This window comes from Hydra vulgaris, chromosome 13 (genome assembly GCF_038396675.1).
Source record: "Hydra vulgaris chromosome 13, alternate assembly HydraT2T_AEP".
NCBI classification, from domain to species: domain Eukaryota; kingdom Metazoa; phylum Cnidaria; class Hydrozoa; order Anthoathecata; family Hydridae; genus Hydra; species Hydra vulgaris.
This window is the reverse complement of record NC_088932.1, coordinates 55612750-55632165: the sequence shown is the minus strand read 5'-3', so window position 1 is coordinate 55632165 and position 19416 is coordinate 55612750. Positions and strand designations below refer to the sequence as shown.

At 26.6% G+C, this 19416-nt stretch overlaps 2 protein-coding genes across 3 annotated transcripts in view; both read right to left on the bottom strand.

Moving 5' to 3' along the window:
* The window catches only part of LOC100214125 (band 4.1-like protein 5), a 44889-nt gene extending 43903 nt beyond the window's left edge, over window positions 1-986 (bottom strand). For both annotated transcript variants that reach the window (XM_065817012.1, XM_065817013.1), the window contains exon 1: window positions 782-986. In XM_065817012.1, the coding sequence (XP_065673084.1) occupies window positions 782-865 (84 nt within the window). In that variant the 5' untranslated portion in view covers window positions 866-986. The remainder of the gene's footprint in view (window positions 1-781) is intronic.
* Window positions 987-6425: 5439 nt separating this feature from the next.
* LOC100206963 (N-acetyl-beta-glucosaminyl-glycoprotein 4-beta-N-acetylgalactosaminyltransferase 1) lies at window positions 6426-16378 on the bottom strand. Its single transcript, XM_065817011.1, has 8 exons — window positions 15679-16378; window positions 14373-14506; window positions 13484-14019; window positions 13160-13365; window positions 12393-12553; window positions 12003-12143; window positions 7290-7434; window positions 6426-6889 (listed from the first exon to the last, which is right to left on the bottom strand). The coding sequence occupies exons 1-8, from the start codon at window positions 16250-16252 to the stop codon at window positions 6726-6728; spliced, it is 2061 nt and encodes a 686-aa protein (XP_065673083.1). The 5' UTR covers window positions 16253-16378; the 3' UTR covers window positions 6426-6725.
* Between the last annotated feature and the right edge of the window lie 3038 nt (window positions 16379-19416).

The window sequence follows — 19416 nt, the reverse complement described above, 5'->3', positions numbered from 1 at the left end:
TATATATATTTTTGTTGTAAATATTATATATATATATATATATATATATATATATATATATATATATATATATATATATATATATATATATATAACATATTACTCTCTAAAAATATTGTATATATATTTTTGTTGTAAATATTATATATATATATACATATATATATATATATATATATATATATATATATATATATATATATATATATATATATAACATGTATGTATGTATACTTTATATATCTTTATATGCATGTATACATACATACATACATACATACATACATACATACATACATACATACATACATACATATAAAAATATATAAATTATACATACATATGTATATATCTTTATATGTATGTATGTACATACATACATACATACATACATGCATACATACATACATACATACATACATACATATTTAATAATAATAATAGTAGTAATAATAATAATAATAATAATAATAATAATAATAATAATAATAATAATAATAATAATAATAAAATAATATCAATAATAAAAATAATAATACCAACAGCAATAACAACAACAACAATTATTATTATTTATATTATTATTTGTTATTTTTGTTGTTTTTGTTGTTGCTATGTTGTTATCATTGTTATGGTTTTTATTAATAATATTATTACTATGATTATTATTACTTATATATTTATACACACGGAGACTACGCTATGCAAATATATGTGTATTAATTATTTACTAAATTTTAATTTGAAGGCAAAATCATAAATATAGATTAACAGATTTTACCGTAAGAGTGTGTCTTTGCTCAGTATTATCAAGAAGCAAAATTCTGCACTCAAAAGACCCTTTTCCACTTTTAAACAGCTTCATTTTTTCCAAGCTTCTTTGGAGTTTTTACTTTAATACAATTTGGAACTATTTTGCAAATAACCGACATCTGTATTTTAAGTGCGTAATCAAGGCTCATTTTAAGAAACAACAACATCTCAGCACGTGATTTTTGTTTTGTTTTAAAAATATGAAAAGTTTATATGGTATGACCAGTGATTTCAAATTTATCAAAAATGTAATTGGGTGTGACCTCTCCATTTCTGAAGTCGAACTAATGTGAAGTAATTAATACAATCATAGAATAGTAGTTTTCTTGTTCAAGGAATTCAATTTTAAAGTTAAACATAAAGTCTCTGTGCGTTAATTAAAAGATTATAAATTAGTTGCGTGCCGTGTCACGCGTGCGTTTGTTTTAGTTAATGATAATAGAGCCCATTTAAAATTTATATAAACAGAAACAGGCTTAAAAAAAAAAGGTTAGATATCAAAAGATTAAGGTAGCTAAAGTCATCCTAATCTTTTGATGGAGTCTCTATATAGAGTTTAATAAGTTGAAAAAAAATTATTTTTTGAAAAATGTTAAAACTGTTTTTTGCAGCAGCTTTGTTCGTCAAAATTTGTATTTCGGAGTTAGGGAGTTGAGGGAAGGTTGTAACCGCATTGAAGGAGCTTCTACGACTGTAGCGACTCTCTTGGCCTAGGGGAGATAAATAATAAAACAAAAACAAAAAATAAACCAGTACGGAATAAGAAAAAAAAAAAAGTACCCTCGAAAGATTTTTAAAATTTCTAATAAATTTAAGAGATATTTGCAAAGGCTATTTATCAGTTCTTTACTTAATGTATCACCAATATATTACTTATTAAAATAATCTAAAAGCCATTGTACCGATCAAAAAAATTTAACTCACGAGACGCCAATAAAAAGTTCCTAAACTTAACTTAATTAAATTGCGACTTAAAAATTTTTACTTAACACCTGCTTCAAAACCTAGGGAATGTATATACATATATATGTATATATATATATATATATATATATATATATATATATATATATGTATATATATATATATATATATATACATATATATATATATATATATATATATATATATATATATATATATATATATATATATATATATATATATATATATATATATATATATATGTATATATATATATACATATATATATATATATATATATATATATATATATATATATATATATATATATATATATATATATATATATATATATATATATATATATATATATATATATATATATATAGGGAATGTATATACATATATATGTATATATATATAAATATATATATATATATATATATATATATTTATATATATATATATATATTTTACATTGTATATATTTAATTATATATACTGTATGCTCGTATATATTGCCATATTTTTTTAAAATCGTTTTTATACATATCACATACACATGCACACACACGCATTCACACACACACATACACTCATGCACACACACGCGCGCGCCTTCTTAACGATAAAAACTTTGACTTATTAAGAGAACAATTATCTTGAATAAATTGGAGTTTCATTATTACTACTGAACTAAACAAAAAGTTCGACGCATTTTTTTAAATATTTTAAGAAATTTTTGATGTAAACTTTCCAAAATGTAAGCTATATAAATCAAACAAAAATATAAAATCACCATAGATTACGAAAGATTTAAGAAAATCTTTAAAAATAAAAAAAAACTGTATATTAAATACTTAAAATTGAAAACAATTCAAAATAAATCATTCTATAAACAATTTAAAAAATAAAGAGAAAGCCTTAATAAAATACTGCACCAACTCTTTTGAGAAATACAAAAATGATTCTAAATAATTTTGGCAATATATAATTGAAATCATTAGTAATCATTAAACAAAAATTGCTTTTTACCCAAAGCTATTGAAATAAATAGACAACTCTTGAATTATCCTATTAGCATAGCAAGAAAAATAAAAAAGTATTTCATATTAGCTGGACCGAATTTAGCTAATATTTTTCTTATCATCACATTCAAATTTTTAAAAAAAGATTCAAAAAAAAAATTATCCTGAACATGCAATATTACTGGAGGTATTTCAAATTCATAAAAATTTTTTTTTTTTTTTTTTTTTTGATTTTTTATTTAGGTGCCCCAAGTAGTCCTTACGGTTTTATCACAGAGCACCGCGGTTGAGCATTTAATAGGAAGTTCACGCCTTGTTCCTAACCGATGTCACAAAAATTGCTCAGAGGTAGGGTTTGAACCACGGACCTTTGTTTTTGAGGCAAGTGCGCTACCACTGTGCCACTGCTGCTTTAAAATCACAATATATTCTAGGTATCTTTATAACTATTATTATTATTATTTTTAATAATTAAGGTACCTAAATAACTGAAAAAAGATATTAAAATGATAACTGATAATGATATTTTATGGCCGTAGACAACTTATTCAATCTGGGGAAGGAGGGTAGGCTTTGTAGAGTAGGGGCGCAAAAAACATGTCTTTTAAAAATAAAACTCTTCAGAATTCTCTAGTAATGCTTATACTTTTGAGGCATTTTATTATTTAAAAATGTTTTTAATGATAAGAAGTAAAATTCGGCCTTAAAATATAATATTTTCGAATGCATACGTGATTCGGAAATTAAAATATAGATCAGAAACGGAAAATAAATTTTGGCTATTTTTTATTTTTTTTATTTTTACAAACTTTAAGTTTTATGTAGTAAAAGAAATTTATAAAACATTATAGCAGTTTCAAGATTTTTTTTCAAAATTATCAAAATACAGTTTTTCTACCATCAATTCGGCTACAAAAATCATTGGCTATATCTATGATGTTCAGTTCATCAGTTTTTTTTTGTGTATGTTTAACAGCATACACCAGTTTAACCATGCTCGGTTCATGGTGCATCTAAACCAAGTTTTGATTCTTCGTTGTGCGCTGAAAGCTCTCTCACTAGTATCGTAATAATGATTCCTTTTCAACTTCATTTGCTTCTCTGTAAAACACAAAAAATTATGTGTTATATTACCATACAAATATGCATTGTAGTGCATATGTTAGTCGATTTGAGACACACTGCAGTCGTAATTATTAAATAATTAACAACGAGGTTTATAGGAAATCCATTCATGTCTTACCTGATAAAATTAAGAACTTTTTGTAGAGTGTCTAAAGGTTTAATTGTGGATTCGTGCATAACTTATAATTGTGCATGCAATCTTGCAGCATTCAAATCTGTAACATAGAAAGCAAGAACTCCTATATTTATTGAACTTCCTTCAGTTGAAACATTAATAAGTACTGATTCTATTTTTTGAAGCATTAAATATCCTTGTTGTTCAAATCAAGATTGAATGCTACCAATTGTCATTTCTATAGCTTCGAAATATTTCTTCTTGAAAAAGTTAAAAGTAGAATTTTCAGATAATACTGATGCAGATGCACCTCTTTCAAAACAACGAGGTACTTTGCAATGGCAGGGTAAAGCAGGTTTTTCTAGTTGAAGCAATTTTCTTTTGATTTCAATACGGTTCCAAAATAGCTCAAACAAATTTTCAGACCGGATAGATTTCAATGTAATTAATGTTCTTTCGTTAACTTTCTAACCTTCACTAGCCGAAAGTGTAACCTTTTGCAAACTTTTTGATAAATTGTCTACCATGCATAGAATTGTCTTGCCCAATCCAATTCCAAACAAGAAAGTTTGTCCATTTGTGCTGCACCTATTCAGGAAACAATCTCACTGCCTTTTGTCTCAGATTAAGCTTTTTCCCAAGCATCTTGTAGAGCTTCATAGTTTTCAGATATGGAATAAAATGATTCTGCTCTTACCATCCAGCGTGTAGAGCTGAGTACACGAATACCAGGTGTCCCAGGGAGAATTTTTTTTTTTTACCTTTTTGAAAAGGCATTCACATTTGGGAGATTTTTTTTATCAACATAGTAATTTCAGTGTTCAGAGCATTTTTCATGATGCTGATAGCTTTAAGCGAATCATTTACTGCTAAGATTAAAGTGTGACCACAACAATGGGAATATAGTGCTTTGGGTTTGAGGTCACTTATTTTCTATGCAATTCCAGACTTACAATCTTTCATAACGCCGGCACAATCATAACATTGACCGCGACAATTATTAATTGAAAACTTTCATCCGCATAAAAACATCTTTCATAGTAATACTTTTAGTATGTATTTATATTTTGTATTTTAAACTTACGTTAACAATACTTGTTAACAATAAAAAAACCAATTGGTTTTTTTAAGTATTGTTAACGTAATTTTATGAACATAAGTTTATTTTTGCGCTTAAAAAAATACTCAGTTTTGGTAATTGCTAATGGAAGGTATCCTTCGGGTCTAATTTTTTCAGAAATATTCTGTTTATTTTGTTTTACTTTAGTTAGAACAATAAACTTTTCAAAATTTTAAGAAATTGGAGTCAGAAAAGTCATCTTGCTTCGATCACGTAATCAGATGACAAACTTATGAGTTTTGTATTTTAATTTCTATTAAAAATTAAAAAAAAACTTTTCTACTTGAAAACTGAAAATTCATGCAGGATATAAATCATTATGGTAAAATAAACATACAAAAAAACAACGTACAATTGCTTCATGATTGACTGTTTTGCAATAACTTAGGGTTTTTAAAACAATTCCCATCTTGCCTCATCTTCCCCTATATCAAAATATTGCTAAATATATCATGACAACTTTTTTTATTAGTTGTCAATAGTGACAACTATTAAAAAAGCTACATTTGTTATTACTAAATTATTTTGATCAATGTACAAATTGTTTATGTATTTGTTAAAATTTTAATTTTCAGTCAAAAAAGGTCAAAATCACGAACAAACGTGAACCATTTTCAATGTTTTGGAAAAAACGCCTCTAAAGCGATAACTTTAACATGGTAAATACATTCAATGAATTACTCTGATTTATTGCAATGAAAAATCATTGATCCAAGTTTTTTATTGCTGTTTTGGAGATATTGACTAATTTAATATAAATATAAGTTATAACCTAATTGCGTAATTACATAATTACAATTTATAATATGTAGAAATGCTTTTAAAAACAATACCGTGAATTTACTGTCAAACACAAAAACAAAATGGTTGACAGAAAAATTTCCGGCTAACTTTTTTATTTTATATTTTAAATCTATTTAACGTATTTCTAATCTTGCTTTATGTTTTAAAACGCCATGTGGTAGCTTACGTAGCTTTAATGATTGACATTTAACGACATGTAATGCAAAACGGTATAATAATGCCATGAAATTTATAACTTTATATCATGTAAGATTCTAAAGTTATTTACACTACATTGTTATTAGCTTTTAACATTCTTCTTAAACATTTAACTTAATTCACTGATTCGAAAAAAAAAATACAACAACTTTTTTAATTTCTAAACATCAAAGGTTGATCGAAATCTCTTTCGAAAACACCAACTTAGCTTGACTTTATCGTAAACATCAAATGTTTTAGCGGCAGTTTTTAGAAATTTATAAAGTTTTTATAATTTATAAAGATAAGTCTATTATTACAAATAAAAATAATTTATTATTATAAATAAAATTAAAACTTGATATTAATAAATGAAAGATTTTTACAATTTAAAAACAATAAAATAAAAACTGTTATAGTGAAAGAATTTTAAATGTTGCTAAGTATTCGTTATTAAGATGTTTGATTTACCTGTTTTTAACTCTGATTTATCTGTTTTGTATTTGCTAATAAAGTTTTAAATATAGTCTCTTTTAAGATACATTTGTTATATGATATATTCTTTATTATAATGTTTAATTTATCCGTTGTTTAGATCTTCCACATCTTAACAACATTTTTAGTAACTGTTGTCCCACATTCCTTTTTTTGTATGAAAATAATGAAAGAAGTAAGGAACTCTAAGGCGTTCAATTTCTAATCCATTCTTTATCACACGATCAGCAAAATCCCAATCTTCTCCTCCCCAAGCATCTCGATGAAGAAACTTTTCAACATCCATTCCTAAAATCAAAATGCATATAGTATAAACATTTGAAACTTTATACGGTTCAAAATTGCATCGCATAAATATAATCTTGTTTAGCATAAAATCATGTTTGTTTGTAAGAACAAAACTAAATAGTATCATACCGTCAGGGATAGTGCAAAACCGCGTAACTAGCATTGGATAATACCGCATATCTACAATACATTTTTTTTACTGGAAAAGTTTAAAACTTTAATTTTTTTTTATTTCAACAGATTTTGGGTTCATTTTAGTATAAAAAATATTATTCATGTTTTTTGTAATGTCAAAAATAAATATTTGGTATTAAAATTATTAATATCCAAATATAGTGCACAATGCTAGTTACGCGGATTTGCACTATCCCCGACGATATATTACTTATACTTAACCTACCACCTGTTTTGTCCCAGTCACTTTTATAAATTCCAAAAATACCGTATCCAAAAACTTCCCAAAATCCACCTGGGTTATGACAGTATCTACCACAAGCCAATCTCATTAACAGCGGAGAATAAGCCATTTTACCTTGAATGCAGTGCTAAATAAACGAATAGTTTTCAAATATATGAATGAGTGTACAATTTCTTTAATGATATGGTTACAAAAGAGACGTGTAGATAAAAAAGAGACGTGTAGGCTTCATAAAAGATAGATAAGACTGATGCGGAGAAAGAAGGTGAAAGAAGAAAAAAGGTTGTTTTAGTTTTAAAAAGACTCTAAAAGTTAAAATATTAATTTAATGCAACGTGCTTTCTTTGCATCAAATCAATTTATAACATCATCTATTAAGAGGGCGCATATTAAAATGGTTGTTAAAAAGTAAAATCTTAGGAAAAAGTTTTGCTATAGCTATTTAATTTTCTTTTTATATCTTTCAAATACTCATTTAAAATGAATTTTGAATTGGTCCCACTATAGTTGAACTAATTCCTCATTCAGTTTAAAGAAGTACTTAAAGATTGCAAATAACATAAAATTGACCAAAATGAGAACTGGAACGTTGTTATGCAAGTAAGGCAAAATAAGTACATATATTAAAGACTCTTTGTCTAGAAAGCATATAGATACAAAAAAAAACAAAAAAAAAACAATATCTGACAACAGTAGCCGATCTCTATCAAATGGGCAGACTTGCCTTGATTTAATTGTTATTTTCATTTAAATTTCATAAACGCAAAACTCATATTTCAAGCAACACAAATTACTGTTAGAAATCTTTTTATTTGAATATTTGAAAGTGGAAAAAAAATCTTTTTGGCAAGAAGATTAAGTTCAAACAAAAAAATTAGTAAACAAAAGGGCATTTTATCTTAAATAGACTAGTTTGAATTTCATAACCTATATTTCTAAGATTTCATAAAATTTCTAAGATTTTATAAAGTTTTCTTAAATAATTACTTATTGTACCGAATTATAGCATAGGTTTTATGCTTAAGTATTAAAATTCTCTTAATAATTATATTTTAAGAACTTTTTTTAAGGGTGAATCCTTAAAAAAGTCCTCAAAACTAAAATTTACCCAACTGAAATGTGTCAAATACCCGACTAACCGACTAAATTGGTTAAAAATCCGACTATAACTTGAAAACCACCTTCTTTGATAGGGGGAGGGGAGGGCGGTGAAAAAAAAAAAGAATTAGAGAAGTGATTTAAAGTTCCATAACAAACATTGTGTCCAAAATAAAAGTTAGACTTCTTGTATTTGCAGTACAACATGTTATTCTAGGCCAACGCAATAAATACTTGGAAAGAAAAGTTTAATGTATTTCTCACAGTGCCGTGGTTAGTGGTTTGGAGGCCCTTCCATCATCTGGTATTAGGGCCCCATAAGTTAAGAAAATTCTTTTCCTAGGTTTTACAAAAAAAAGGTCTTTAAATTTGCAAAAGGGTCCCCTAAAATTGCTAACTCCAACACCCAATTGAAGTGTGAGGGAGCCTAGCCACGGCTCTGATATCTATACATTAATAATACTGGATTAAAACATTTGCAATAATTTCAAGACCAAAGTGATGAGGTTTAGAGTAATTTTTAACCTTGGGCAATCTTTTCACTTCTAAGCAAAAACTTTGGGGAACGCAGAACAATTCTTTTGACCAGCTTTGCACATCTTCATTGTCTATCGGACTAGCGCAAATGATTCTGATATTTTTCATATATATATTATATATATATATATATATATATATATATATATATATATATATATATATATACATACATATATATATATATATATATATATATATATATATATATATATATATATATATATATATATATATATATATATATATATATATATATATATATATATATATATATATATATATATATATATATATATATATATATATATATATATATATATTTATTATTTGCTCTGTTCTTTTAAGAACATTGAGCACTCTGTTTAGTAGGATACATTTAAAATTAATTGTACATTTGGAAAAATAAACCACAAGCAAGCAGAATAAATAAAATAAAGAAATAAATTTATCTTTGAATTTTTACTTTAAGAATATCATTGAAATTTTTTCTTTGATTCCTTGAGTTTTAACAGTCTATAGCATTGTTTAAAATTTGAAACTCCTTTTTTGGAATTATTAAGAAATAAAATTTTTTTTTTTCTTTTTAAGCTTTATAGATTTAGTTCATGTCAGATCTTCGACATCATCTGAAAAAGGGTAAGGAGCAGTTTTGTTTTTGAATTGCGAGTTTACAATATCTAAAGTTACTTTGTTCTTTAATATGCAAACAAATAGGTTTGACTTATTTTGCTATAAAATTGTTGGTACATCTCGGATGAGAAACAAAGGATGAATATAATTTTTACTTTGCTAGGAAATTTTATGTTCCTATCTTGAAAAAAAAGTCTTCACTTTTTGAACACTTATAGTAGACAGCCAATCTTAAATCTGGTCTCTCTTCTGAACAATTTGGGGTTTGCAGAGATTTTTGTACTTAGGTTCCTATAAAACTCAGTTATTTACTGCAACCAGTATCATATATCGTTATACTGTCTACTTTCCATTATTATTAAATGGCAACCCTCTAACTGATTCCTCGACATTTTCTTTTCTTAAATTACCATTTACTATTGACCTCTCACCAAAACCATTTATACAATTCATTTTAAATTTAGCATCTGCTCAGGTTGATTCTTTTTATCTCACTTCCAATTCCATTCTCTACCTCTACAAATCTCTTATTCGTCTCTGTATGAAACACTATTGCTATTCTTAAGCTGGTTCACATGGTACATCTTTTAAAGATGTACCATGTGCTCTAGACATGGTCCAAAAACGCACTTTAAAAGTAGTTAGGCTTGGTCTATCTTCCAAGTCTGAACCCATCTTTCTTCGCTATATTGGTTGCATCTCGTTCTCTTTTCTACAAATACTATAAATGTTGCTAATCAAACGAACATCTAGTTCCATCAACCAAAACTCATTTTCAAAATCACTTAGAAAGAAAAATCTCATTGCCCTTGTATGATCTTATCAAACTTTAACAACCAAAAAAAAAAGCAGAGGTTTTGGGGTCCCACCTTGTATTTGTCTGGTTCCTGTGACTTCCATTGAACTGTCTGGTGCCTAAAACTAATGCCTGTAACCAATAAAGCTTATTTTAGAAACAAATATTCGACACAGTTCGCATTTTACCTCATGACAGAAAATTTATACCTTTGCAAAAATATGAATGATTTGTTTCATGAGTTTTGTTTTAAGCATTTAACTGATGATTTGATATTTTAGTAAGTGATCCTTTGAAGTCTTGTCTTGCTGTCTTCACAATGACAATATAAAGCAGCTTATTCGATTGTGCATGTTTCTAGAATAAAAAATGCGCATGAGGCAACGTTCAAATAAGAGCGTAACTCAAAGTCAAAAAAATTGCAGCATACATCTGGAACATATTCAGTGATATCAAAGTAGTAGCACTTCTATATGAAATGTAAACAGGTTAAACTAAATGAATACGTTTCTTAAGTCTCTAGGGAAGCCGTCAAGCAAGGTTAAATATATACCTGAGTTTGTCGCAGGCAAGCACAATGCACAAATTTAACCTCTTAATTCACTAAAGATCTACCTTTCATCTTTTTACATTCTACCTTCCACCTCTGTACATTCTACCTTCCACCTCTAAAAATTAAAGCTGGTGTTTTAATTGGTCTCTTAAACACGCGAAGTGGGATACAATTGCAACAGTTGCAACAATATTAAGGAACAAGAGTTGCAGGCATAAATGTTGTTTTTTTTCAATCGATGAAGATTTTCGTTTAAATCATTAATCTAATTAATACATTAACATGTTAGTAAATGAATGTCAGTCAAGATGCATTTCTTGCACTAGCATTATTTTTTTTTCAAAACCTAGATTCAAACAAGGAATAATAAACTAGAGGAAAAACTTCATCACGACATATTGATCATGGACTAGGTGTTAAAGATCCATCAGATTTTAATCAATTCAATTCAAACATTCAAGCAGCTACAAAAGACAATAGCTTTGAAGCACTGTTCCTTTGCTAAATATTAATAATGGCTAATAACTTTCTAGAGAAAACCATGCTTGTTTTTTTATTTTTTCTTATGTTCTAAATGTAGACATAACATCAGGGTAATAATTAAACAGTAATCAATTAGTATTTTTTTTTTTTTTTTTTAAATTTTTACATTGATGTGATATGAATATTTCAATTTCTGTTTTGAAATCAGCATTTTAGAATTAATGAAAAACATGCAATTTCATTTTCCCTGAAATGAAATCGCATTTAATTTCTGTTTATTTGATTATAAAAATAAAATAAATACAAATTTAATAATAGTTTTACAAGATAAGGCGTCGCTTATACTGTTAAAAACTTTCAATGAAGTAACACCTAAATAAATAAATAAAAACCAAAATAATTATTATTTTTAACTTATTGGGCTAAAAGGTCGCTAACGTAAATGCGTTTTACATTTTTTCCTGCGTTGTACGTAAGAAACAAATTGCTGTAAATATCTAATGAAAAAAATTAGAGTAAATATTTGATTAAAAATCGCACTATCAGTAAAATAGTTATCTCTAAAATTTATCAAAATTCTAAAAGTGTATTTTACCTTTCTTGAATTATCAATGAAATTAATAGGAAACTCCAAATGTAAATCTGTTTGCAACGCAATACTGTCGGCTTCTTTTATACTATTAACAGCACTTTGAATAGCTGATGTTTTATGAAACTTGCCACTTTGCCTAATAACCTAAAATATTTAAATATATAGTTAAATTTATTACATTTACAGTTAATTCAGTTGTATCAATAAATATCAGATAATGTTATTGTTTTTATTTAAACCTTTTATGTTGGAAAAATGATCTGTATAAAGCAATGAAAAAAACAAATAGATTTGTATAAAGCAAACAAAGAGATGAGTTTAAAAAGAAGAATAAATAATTAAAACGTATTAAACATAATTATATAGAAACGAGTTTTTTGTCGTAATATATACCTGCCAATGAGGCAGTTTACTTCGTGCCAATAATTCTGTAAGATTTACGTCAAAACTTTCAAAATCAACTATAATCAAATTAAATCTTTCATCCTTTGTTTTTTTGTAAATATTTGATAAAGATTCAATGTACTGCTGAACCCAGGCACCTTGATTTCTAACTAAGGTAAATATATTTATACATTAATAAATATATATATATATATAAACAAATAAATAAATATATGTATATATATATATATATATATATATATATATATATATATATATATATATATATATATATATATATATATATATATATATATATGCATATATACATATATACATATAAAATGAGGGGGGGGGGGGTGAATCCCAAAAAAGTACCAACTGGCTTTTTTTTTTTTTAAAAAAATAAGGCCCCTAAAACAAAAATTTAATCGACTGAATTGTGTCAAATACCCGACTAACCAACTAAAATCATGAAAAACCAACTTCGGGGGATGGGGGGGGGGATGTAGCACTTCCTAACTCATCCCCCACCCCACTCACACACCCCCTTCCGTAGAATCGCCTCTGTACATATATATATATATATAACTATTGAGTAAAACGAAAAAGTAACTAGTAGAAAAAAAAACGGAGCATGAAGTTAAACTACAAAAAAAAAAAAAAAAAGTAAAATCATGGAAGTTTACTGCGACATATATGTAGAACTGCGATATTTATGTAGAACTATTAAAAATCAATAATTATTAAATTAGTTATTCCATTATAAAACAAACCTGTAAGAATAAAATGAACCATTGCATCATGTTTCCATTGGAAGTCTTTTGGGTAACATAAGTTGCTTGAATTAAGCGGATGAAAAACGTAGACCGAAAGTCTTTTCATTTTGTTTTGGTCTTCTAAAACAAGTTCAATCAAATAGCGATTGCCATATACGTCATGTACACTTTCAACATTTACTATTGTGTGCAACTTAAAGCGACTAAATAAATTGATCTATTATTTTTCTAATTCCATATAACTGTTATAACAAATAAATCATTAATAAAAACTATAAATAAATTCATAAAACAATAAATTAAAAAAAACTTAATTATTACTTGGGAAATTTTATTGAAAGTTCTGTCATATATTTTTTTACAGGCCATTGAGCAGAAAGTTCATTTTCCACCTCATTACCTTGACAATGCATCGATTTTAATGATTCACCTATGCATTCGGATGAGTGATTCCACGTTTGATCTACGGGAAATATTCGAGTTGAAATATTGTAGTAGTGAGATAAATGTACCCCCTCATATTCACCTAGGTTTTTAGCTTTTTCGCTATTGGCTTCAATTATCCAGCTTGGGAAGTACGAGCACGTAGCTAATACATTACTCAAAGTATTAAATTTCAAATGCGGAAGTGATAAAAATTCTTCGCTATCTCTTTCGTAAAGTGTTGTGCGCTCGTTAAGTTTTTTATTGTGTGCCTTTATAAACATTTTTATGTGACTCGGAAGGTCTGGTAACTTGTCTTTTAGATGATCTAGATAAATTATTCCATTTTCGATATAACTTTCGTCGTAGAATTTTGAAAAGTATTTTTTCTCAATAAAACTAAATTTAATTTCTCCAGGTTTTTTCCAAACAACCTACAAAAAACAGTTTTTATTTCATAATTAAAATAAAAAAAGCAACACATTTAGAATATAATAAAACGTAAAACGTGTTTAGTATGAGTTAGTCTTAAACTACAGTACTACAGTACTACTGGATTACCAAACCAACAAGTTTGAGACAAAATGCGCATGCAAAGTTTTTCTTTTCATTGAAAACTCAAAGTTGCTGTGAACTCGGTACTTTGATTAAAATTTTTCACTCTTGCATTTTTAATAGTTACAGTTATTATTTTCTGCGCACCATTTCACACCATTCGCACCATTTCGGTCTTCACACCCATAATCTTAAGACCAAAAAAGAATAAATAAAGCTTTAGCAAGCAAACCTGAACGTGACCACGTGCTCTCTCTTGTTTCCATAAAATGTCAAAAAAGTACTTTTTACCAGCATTGAGTTGAACTTGTATTGACTCTTGTCTTGGATATTTGTCAAACTGGTTTTCGTATGACCATTCTTTACCTAAATAATTTTGAAATTTTTTTGTTACATAAATTTATTAATTTGTTCATAGAGTATGTAATGTTTTAACAAAAACGTTGTAAATTGAGTTAGTTCCACAATTTATTTAGTTCTTCTGAAAATAATCGTAACTTTTTTTAATATCTAGTTCAATTATTTAATTATGGAAATTAGGCAATTATTTAATTATGGCAATTCTTCATATGTATTTTAGATGACCCTTTTTACTTTTTAGATGAACTTTTTATGCTTTTTAGATCGCCCTTTTAGCTATTAAGTTACAAAAAAGTAGGAGAATAAAAGGTGAATGGTCACATGGCGCTTATGATGGAATATTGGTCATATTTTCACAAATATTTGTTTGGTTAAAAGTTATATGCCTATATTGGTATTTAAATTCATATAGAGAAAATAACTTATGCACAAATATTAATATATATAAAATAAATATAAATTAAAGCAATGTTGCAGTTTTAATTCTTTTATATATATTTAAAAATTAGATTTTACTATGAGTCGTCAAGAAACGACATTTTCATGCCTATTTTAACTTGCGTAGCGCATAAGTAGGAATACATTAAAATAAACGTTTTGTTTAGAACATTTTTAACATTATATAAAAATATAAACACTATTTTAGTTTCTATCTATCTGTATTTGTAAGTTATATACAATATACAAACATATATTATATATTTGTAACATTTTATATCAAACTTTGTTCACTCTATAATGTCTTTGTTAAATGAAACGATTAGAATGAATCTATTTGACAATTAAAGTTGTGTCATCTGCTAGGGCCCCTAAAATTTGGATAAATTTCCAAAATCATTGTTAGCAAACTCCTTTAAAAAACAATGATCATTAATACATAAAATATACATTTATAAGTTATTTGATTCATCTACATTCTGATGATGTTTTCTGATTATTATCGTGCTTTATGAAGACCTAACCACACCGCAAAAAAGTAAATAAAAAAGTTAGCGCTGCATTCCTTACCGATGTTGTATTTATAGGTAGAGCAATTATCAAATCATTACCCCTTGACTCTGAGGTAAGTGTTTTAACCACTGCACCACGGCTCAGATTTACCTCTATAATTTTTAAAGTTAAATTATATGCGAGTTAGTATGGTTCATTTCATTATTCAAAAGTAATTTTAAAGTTACCAGTAATTCCGCCGACCTCGGCCAAAAGTTCTAAGTTCAAAGGATCTGCATCACTGCTTAACCAGATTTCGGAGCAATCGTCTGAACTAATTGCAAACACATAGAACCCATTAATAGGTGGATGAATGTAACCAAAAATTCGAGCGCCAAATTGCGACTCAGTGTGTTTAAGATGTAATGAATCTACGGTATCTCGGCGTAGCGGCGAATGAGGAAACAAAGGATGACTTCTTAAATCCTCAACAGCATATCCACATATATAGTCCCAATAGTGAACGTTTACAGAATTCTTCAATATATTATCTTTGTCTCTATTAGAAACTATACTCATAGTTTGATATTTTTCTTCTTGGTTTTGAATTTTATAGCGATTTTTAAAAGCAAAGTCAATAAAGTAAAGTGTTAAAAATATACTCGCTAACGTTAAAACTTTTTTTTTTTTTAAGCGTCGCTTTATTGGTACATATATGGTTGTTGATCTGTTAGAACCACCATTTTTTCTATTGTAAACTGTCCGAAACTTTATGTTTGCAATTTTTTTAATGTAAACTAACCATAACATTTTGCTTGACATTACTTAAATGTATCAATTGCAATTTATACTGATTATTTATTGCAAAGAAAACGATACCAATATAATCAGATAAGTTACGAAATTCAAATGATGTCAGAGTTCTTAATGCAATATCATAATGTAAACTTTTTATTTTGAATATTAAAAAGAAAAAAAGTTTTTTAAACGCAAAAAAAACTATATATACTGCATACTTATAAAGCTACTTGTAATACTTTACAAAATTCCAATAAATAAAATGATCAATGAATATATATTTAGAATTTGAATAACTCAAAAATGTACACACAAAAAAACATTTGTGCGACCAACTTAGTTTGAGCAGTTTAAACAAAAAAAAAATGTTTTTAAAAACAAGAAAGTTGTAATTAGAAATCATAAGACTTAATCGTGGTTATGTAATTTGTGATTAAGAAATTGTGACGTCAGATTTAATTGAGAATTCACAAATTGTTATTAAATAGCGTAAGATGTAGTCGCTACACTCAACGCCGTTAATGCAAGTTCTTAAACTTTTTTGTCTTGTTTGTTCTCGGTGATAACAAACATATTTTTTTTCCGGTCTGCAACATTTGTTTATAAACAATATGATATGTTAAGTTTTAAAAGATAAGTTAAGTTTAAATAATATCTATATATATTGTTTAAAACTTAACATATCTTTTGCGATGGAGTATGAAAATATGTATATATATTTTCTACAAAAAAATAAAAAATATATATATTCAAATAAAATATATATATTAATCTATGATAATTTAAAGACCGGAATTTTCGTAAAATAGTTTTATGGCATTATAAAATAGGGATGGCTCACATCACAGTAATGTTTGAATTTTGAGCTTAGACTTTTAAATAAACCTTAAGAGGTTTAGCTTTAAAAGTCTAACTAGTTGTATGTCAATTTGTGTGTTCTTCACACTCATATTAATAAAAACTTTCATATAAAATGGAAAAAAAAGATTTTAAACTTGAAATAACTAATTTGTTTCGACCTTTAATATGTTTGCAGACATATGACTGGTTAGAAATTAAACATATAACTTAAAACTTGTTTGAAAAAGTTGTTTTCTCAGTTTAATGTTTTATCTTCATTGAGAGCAGCACTATTTTATACCAAAATATGGTCCATCAACTATAAAACAAAATTTTATATCTAAACTTGAGTAATTTAAAAAAAATTTAACTTTATTTGATTTTAGACAAACTAAAGCGCTAGGAGAAAAAAAAAAATTTTTTTCTAAAAATTATTCGGGTTAAAATAATGCAGTGAAACATAACCTTTTTATAAAAACGCAAAATTCGTGTATTTTCCAGTACATGCATTAACCGCGTTGAGCAGTCTTAAAACTCAAAGAAACATGTTATATGCTTGTAAGAATAGGCCGGGTAAATTAAAAAGGCGATTGCTTTTACTCAGTAATTGGTCAGTTTTACGTGAATAAAAATTTAAGCAGTTTTGCAGAAATATTTATTCATGTAAAGTTAAGCAACTTACTCAATAATTGCTCAACTTTACATATATAAAAACTCAATCAAAATTGCTGAAATTTTTATTCACGTAAAGCTGACCAATTACTGAAAAAAAGTAATTGCTTTTTTTTATTCACCCGGCCTAATAGGTGACAAAATAATTGTGACATAATTATACAGGTCTATAAATAAATGAAAAAGTACGAAAAAAGTAACAAAAGTTAGAAAAGCAATATAAAGAACACTATGAACAGATAAAAAAAACTCTGTATAAAATTTTAAAACGTTGATTGATAAAAGTGTTTTTTCTCATCAATTTAAAGATTACTAAAATTTATCCAATTTTTAAAGGTGACAAAACTAACACTTGTTATTAACACTTTATTTTGGTTGGTAGATAATACCAACCTATGGCCCCCTTACCATGATATATATCAAACTTTTAATACTATGAATGAAAATAAAAAATGCAACTTCTGCCTGGAAAAACACCTATTGAAAAAGATATTTGCTCGGATAAATCATTTTCCAAATTATCTTTTGAAGCGTTCGAGAAAACTTTTAAATGGAGTAGATGAAACTAATGAAAATATAGTGATAAATTGTTATGAAATAATTGAAAATATCTTTGTTAAAATTTTTAAAGCATGCTTAAATACAAGAAGTTTTTTCGAGCATTTAAAAATTGTTTAAGTTATTTCTCTTAATAATGAAGGCAACAAGATCCATTATCAATAATTATCGCACCGTTTTTATCTTATCTCTAGGGGAAGTTTGAACACAGTGGATTGGATTTCTTTATTTTTTTAAATTGAGCAAAAGTTAAAGTATTTATTTTTTTCAAGGCGAAAGGATTGAGATGTATGTCTTTCATGATAATGAATCACGAAAACCCTAATATTTATTATCTAACGTCTCACAGAAAGGTTTAAATTGAGTTGTGTCACGTTATTCACTGTGCCCCAGTTCTGGGGCACTGTCAATTAATGAACACAACTGTGATTTAATGATAGTGAATAGGGGCATAGCCAAATAACTATAAAGCTGATGGAATAAAGATATTATACACTATACTATTGGCATGCTTTTATTAATTAGATTAGTACAAATTCGAAAAAACAGACATTTTGAAAATTGAGAAAAAAAAAATTTTCGATAAAAAAACTTTTAAATTTAACAGAATTATTAAATTTTAAAAAATTATTTAAATACTATTATTCATAACTTAAAACTAATAAATTCATTTTCATGTAGTTTGTTATAAATGCATGAATTTAATCTTTAAGATCATTAATAGGGCACACTATGAAGCGAAAAGCTCAAAAAGTGGCCATTTGTGGAATTTTTTTAATACACCATTTCCATTAATTTTTTTTACAACTTATTAGAAAAAATATCAAATGATAAGAAAAAAATATATTTTGGTTCTCTCATGTCTACTATCTTAGTTAGAGAAGCATTTTTTCCTACCTAGTAGAAGGTAAAAAAAGTTCGCTAAAATTAGCGAACTTTTTTACCTTCCTTTTTTTACTTTTCTAATTTTTATTTTTTTTTTACTCATTTAAATGATTTTTTTATTTTTTTTTTAACATAAAGCTTTATTTAGGCATTCTTTTATCCTTTTCAAAAGTAAAAAGTTTAAAATGTTGAATATAGCTTTTGCCAAATAAGTAATTAAAATATTAGGTGAA

Coding starts and splice junctions, on each gene's coding strand:
- LOC100206963 (XM_065817011.1), bottom strand. CDS start 16,252: ATGTCAAGCAAAATGTTATGGTTAGTTTACATTAAAAAAATTGCAAAC. Junction 14,507..15,678: donor CGAGGTCGGCGGAATTACTG/GTAACTTTAAAA, acceptor AAAATTATTTAG/GTAAAGAATGGTCATACGAA. Junction 12,554..13,159: donor GGTTCATTTTATTCTTACAG/GTTTGTTTTATA, acceptor TATTTACCTTAG/TTAGAAATCAAGGTGCCTGG.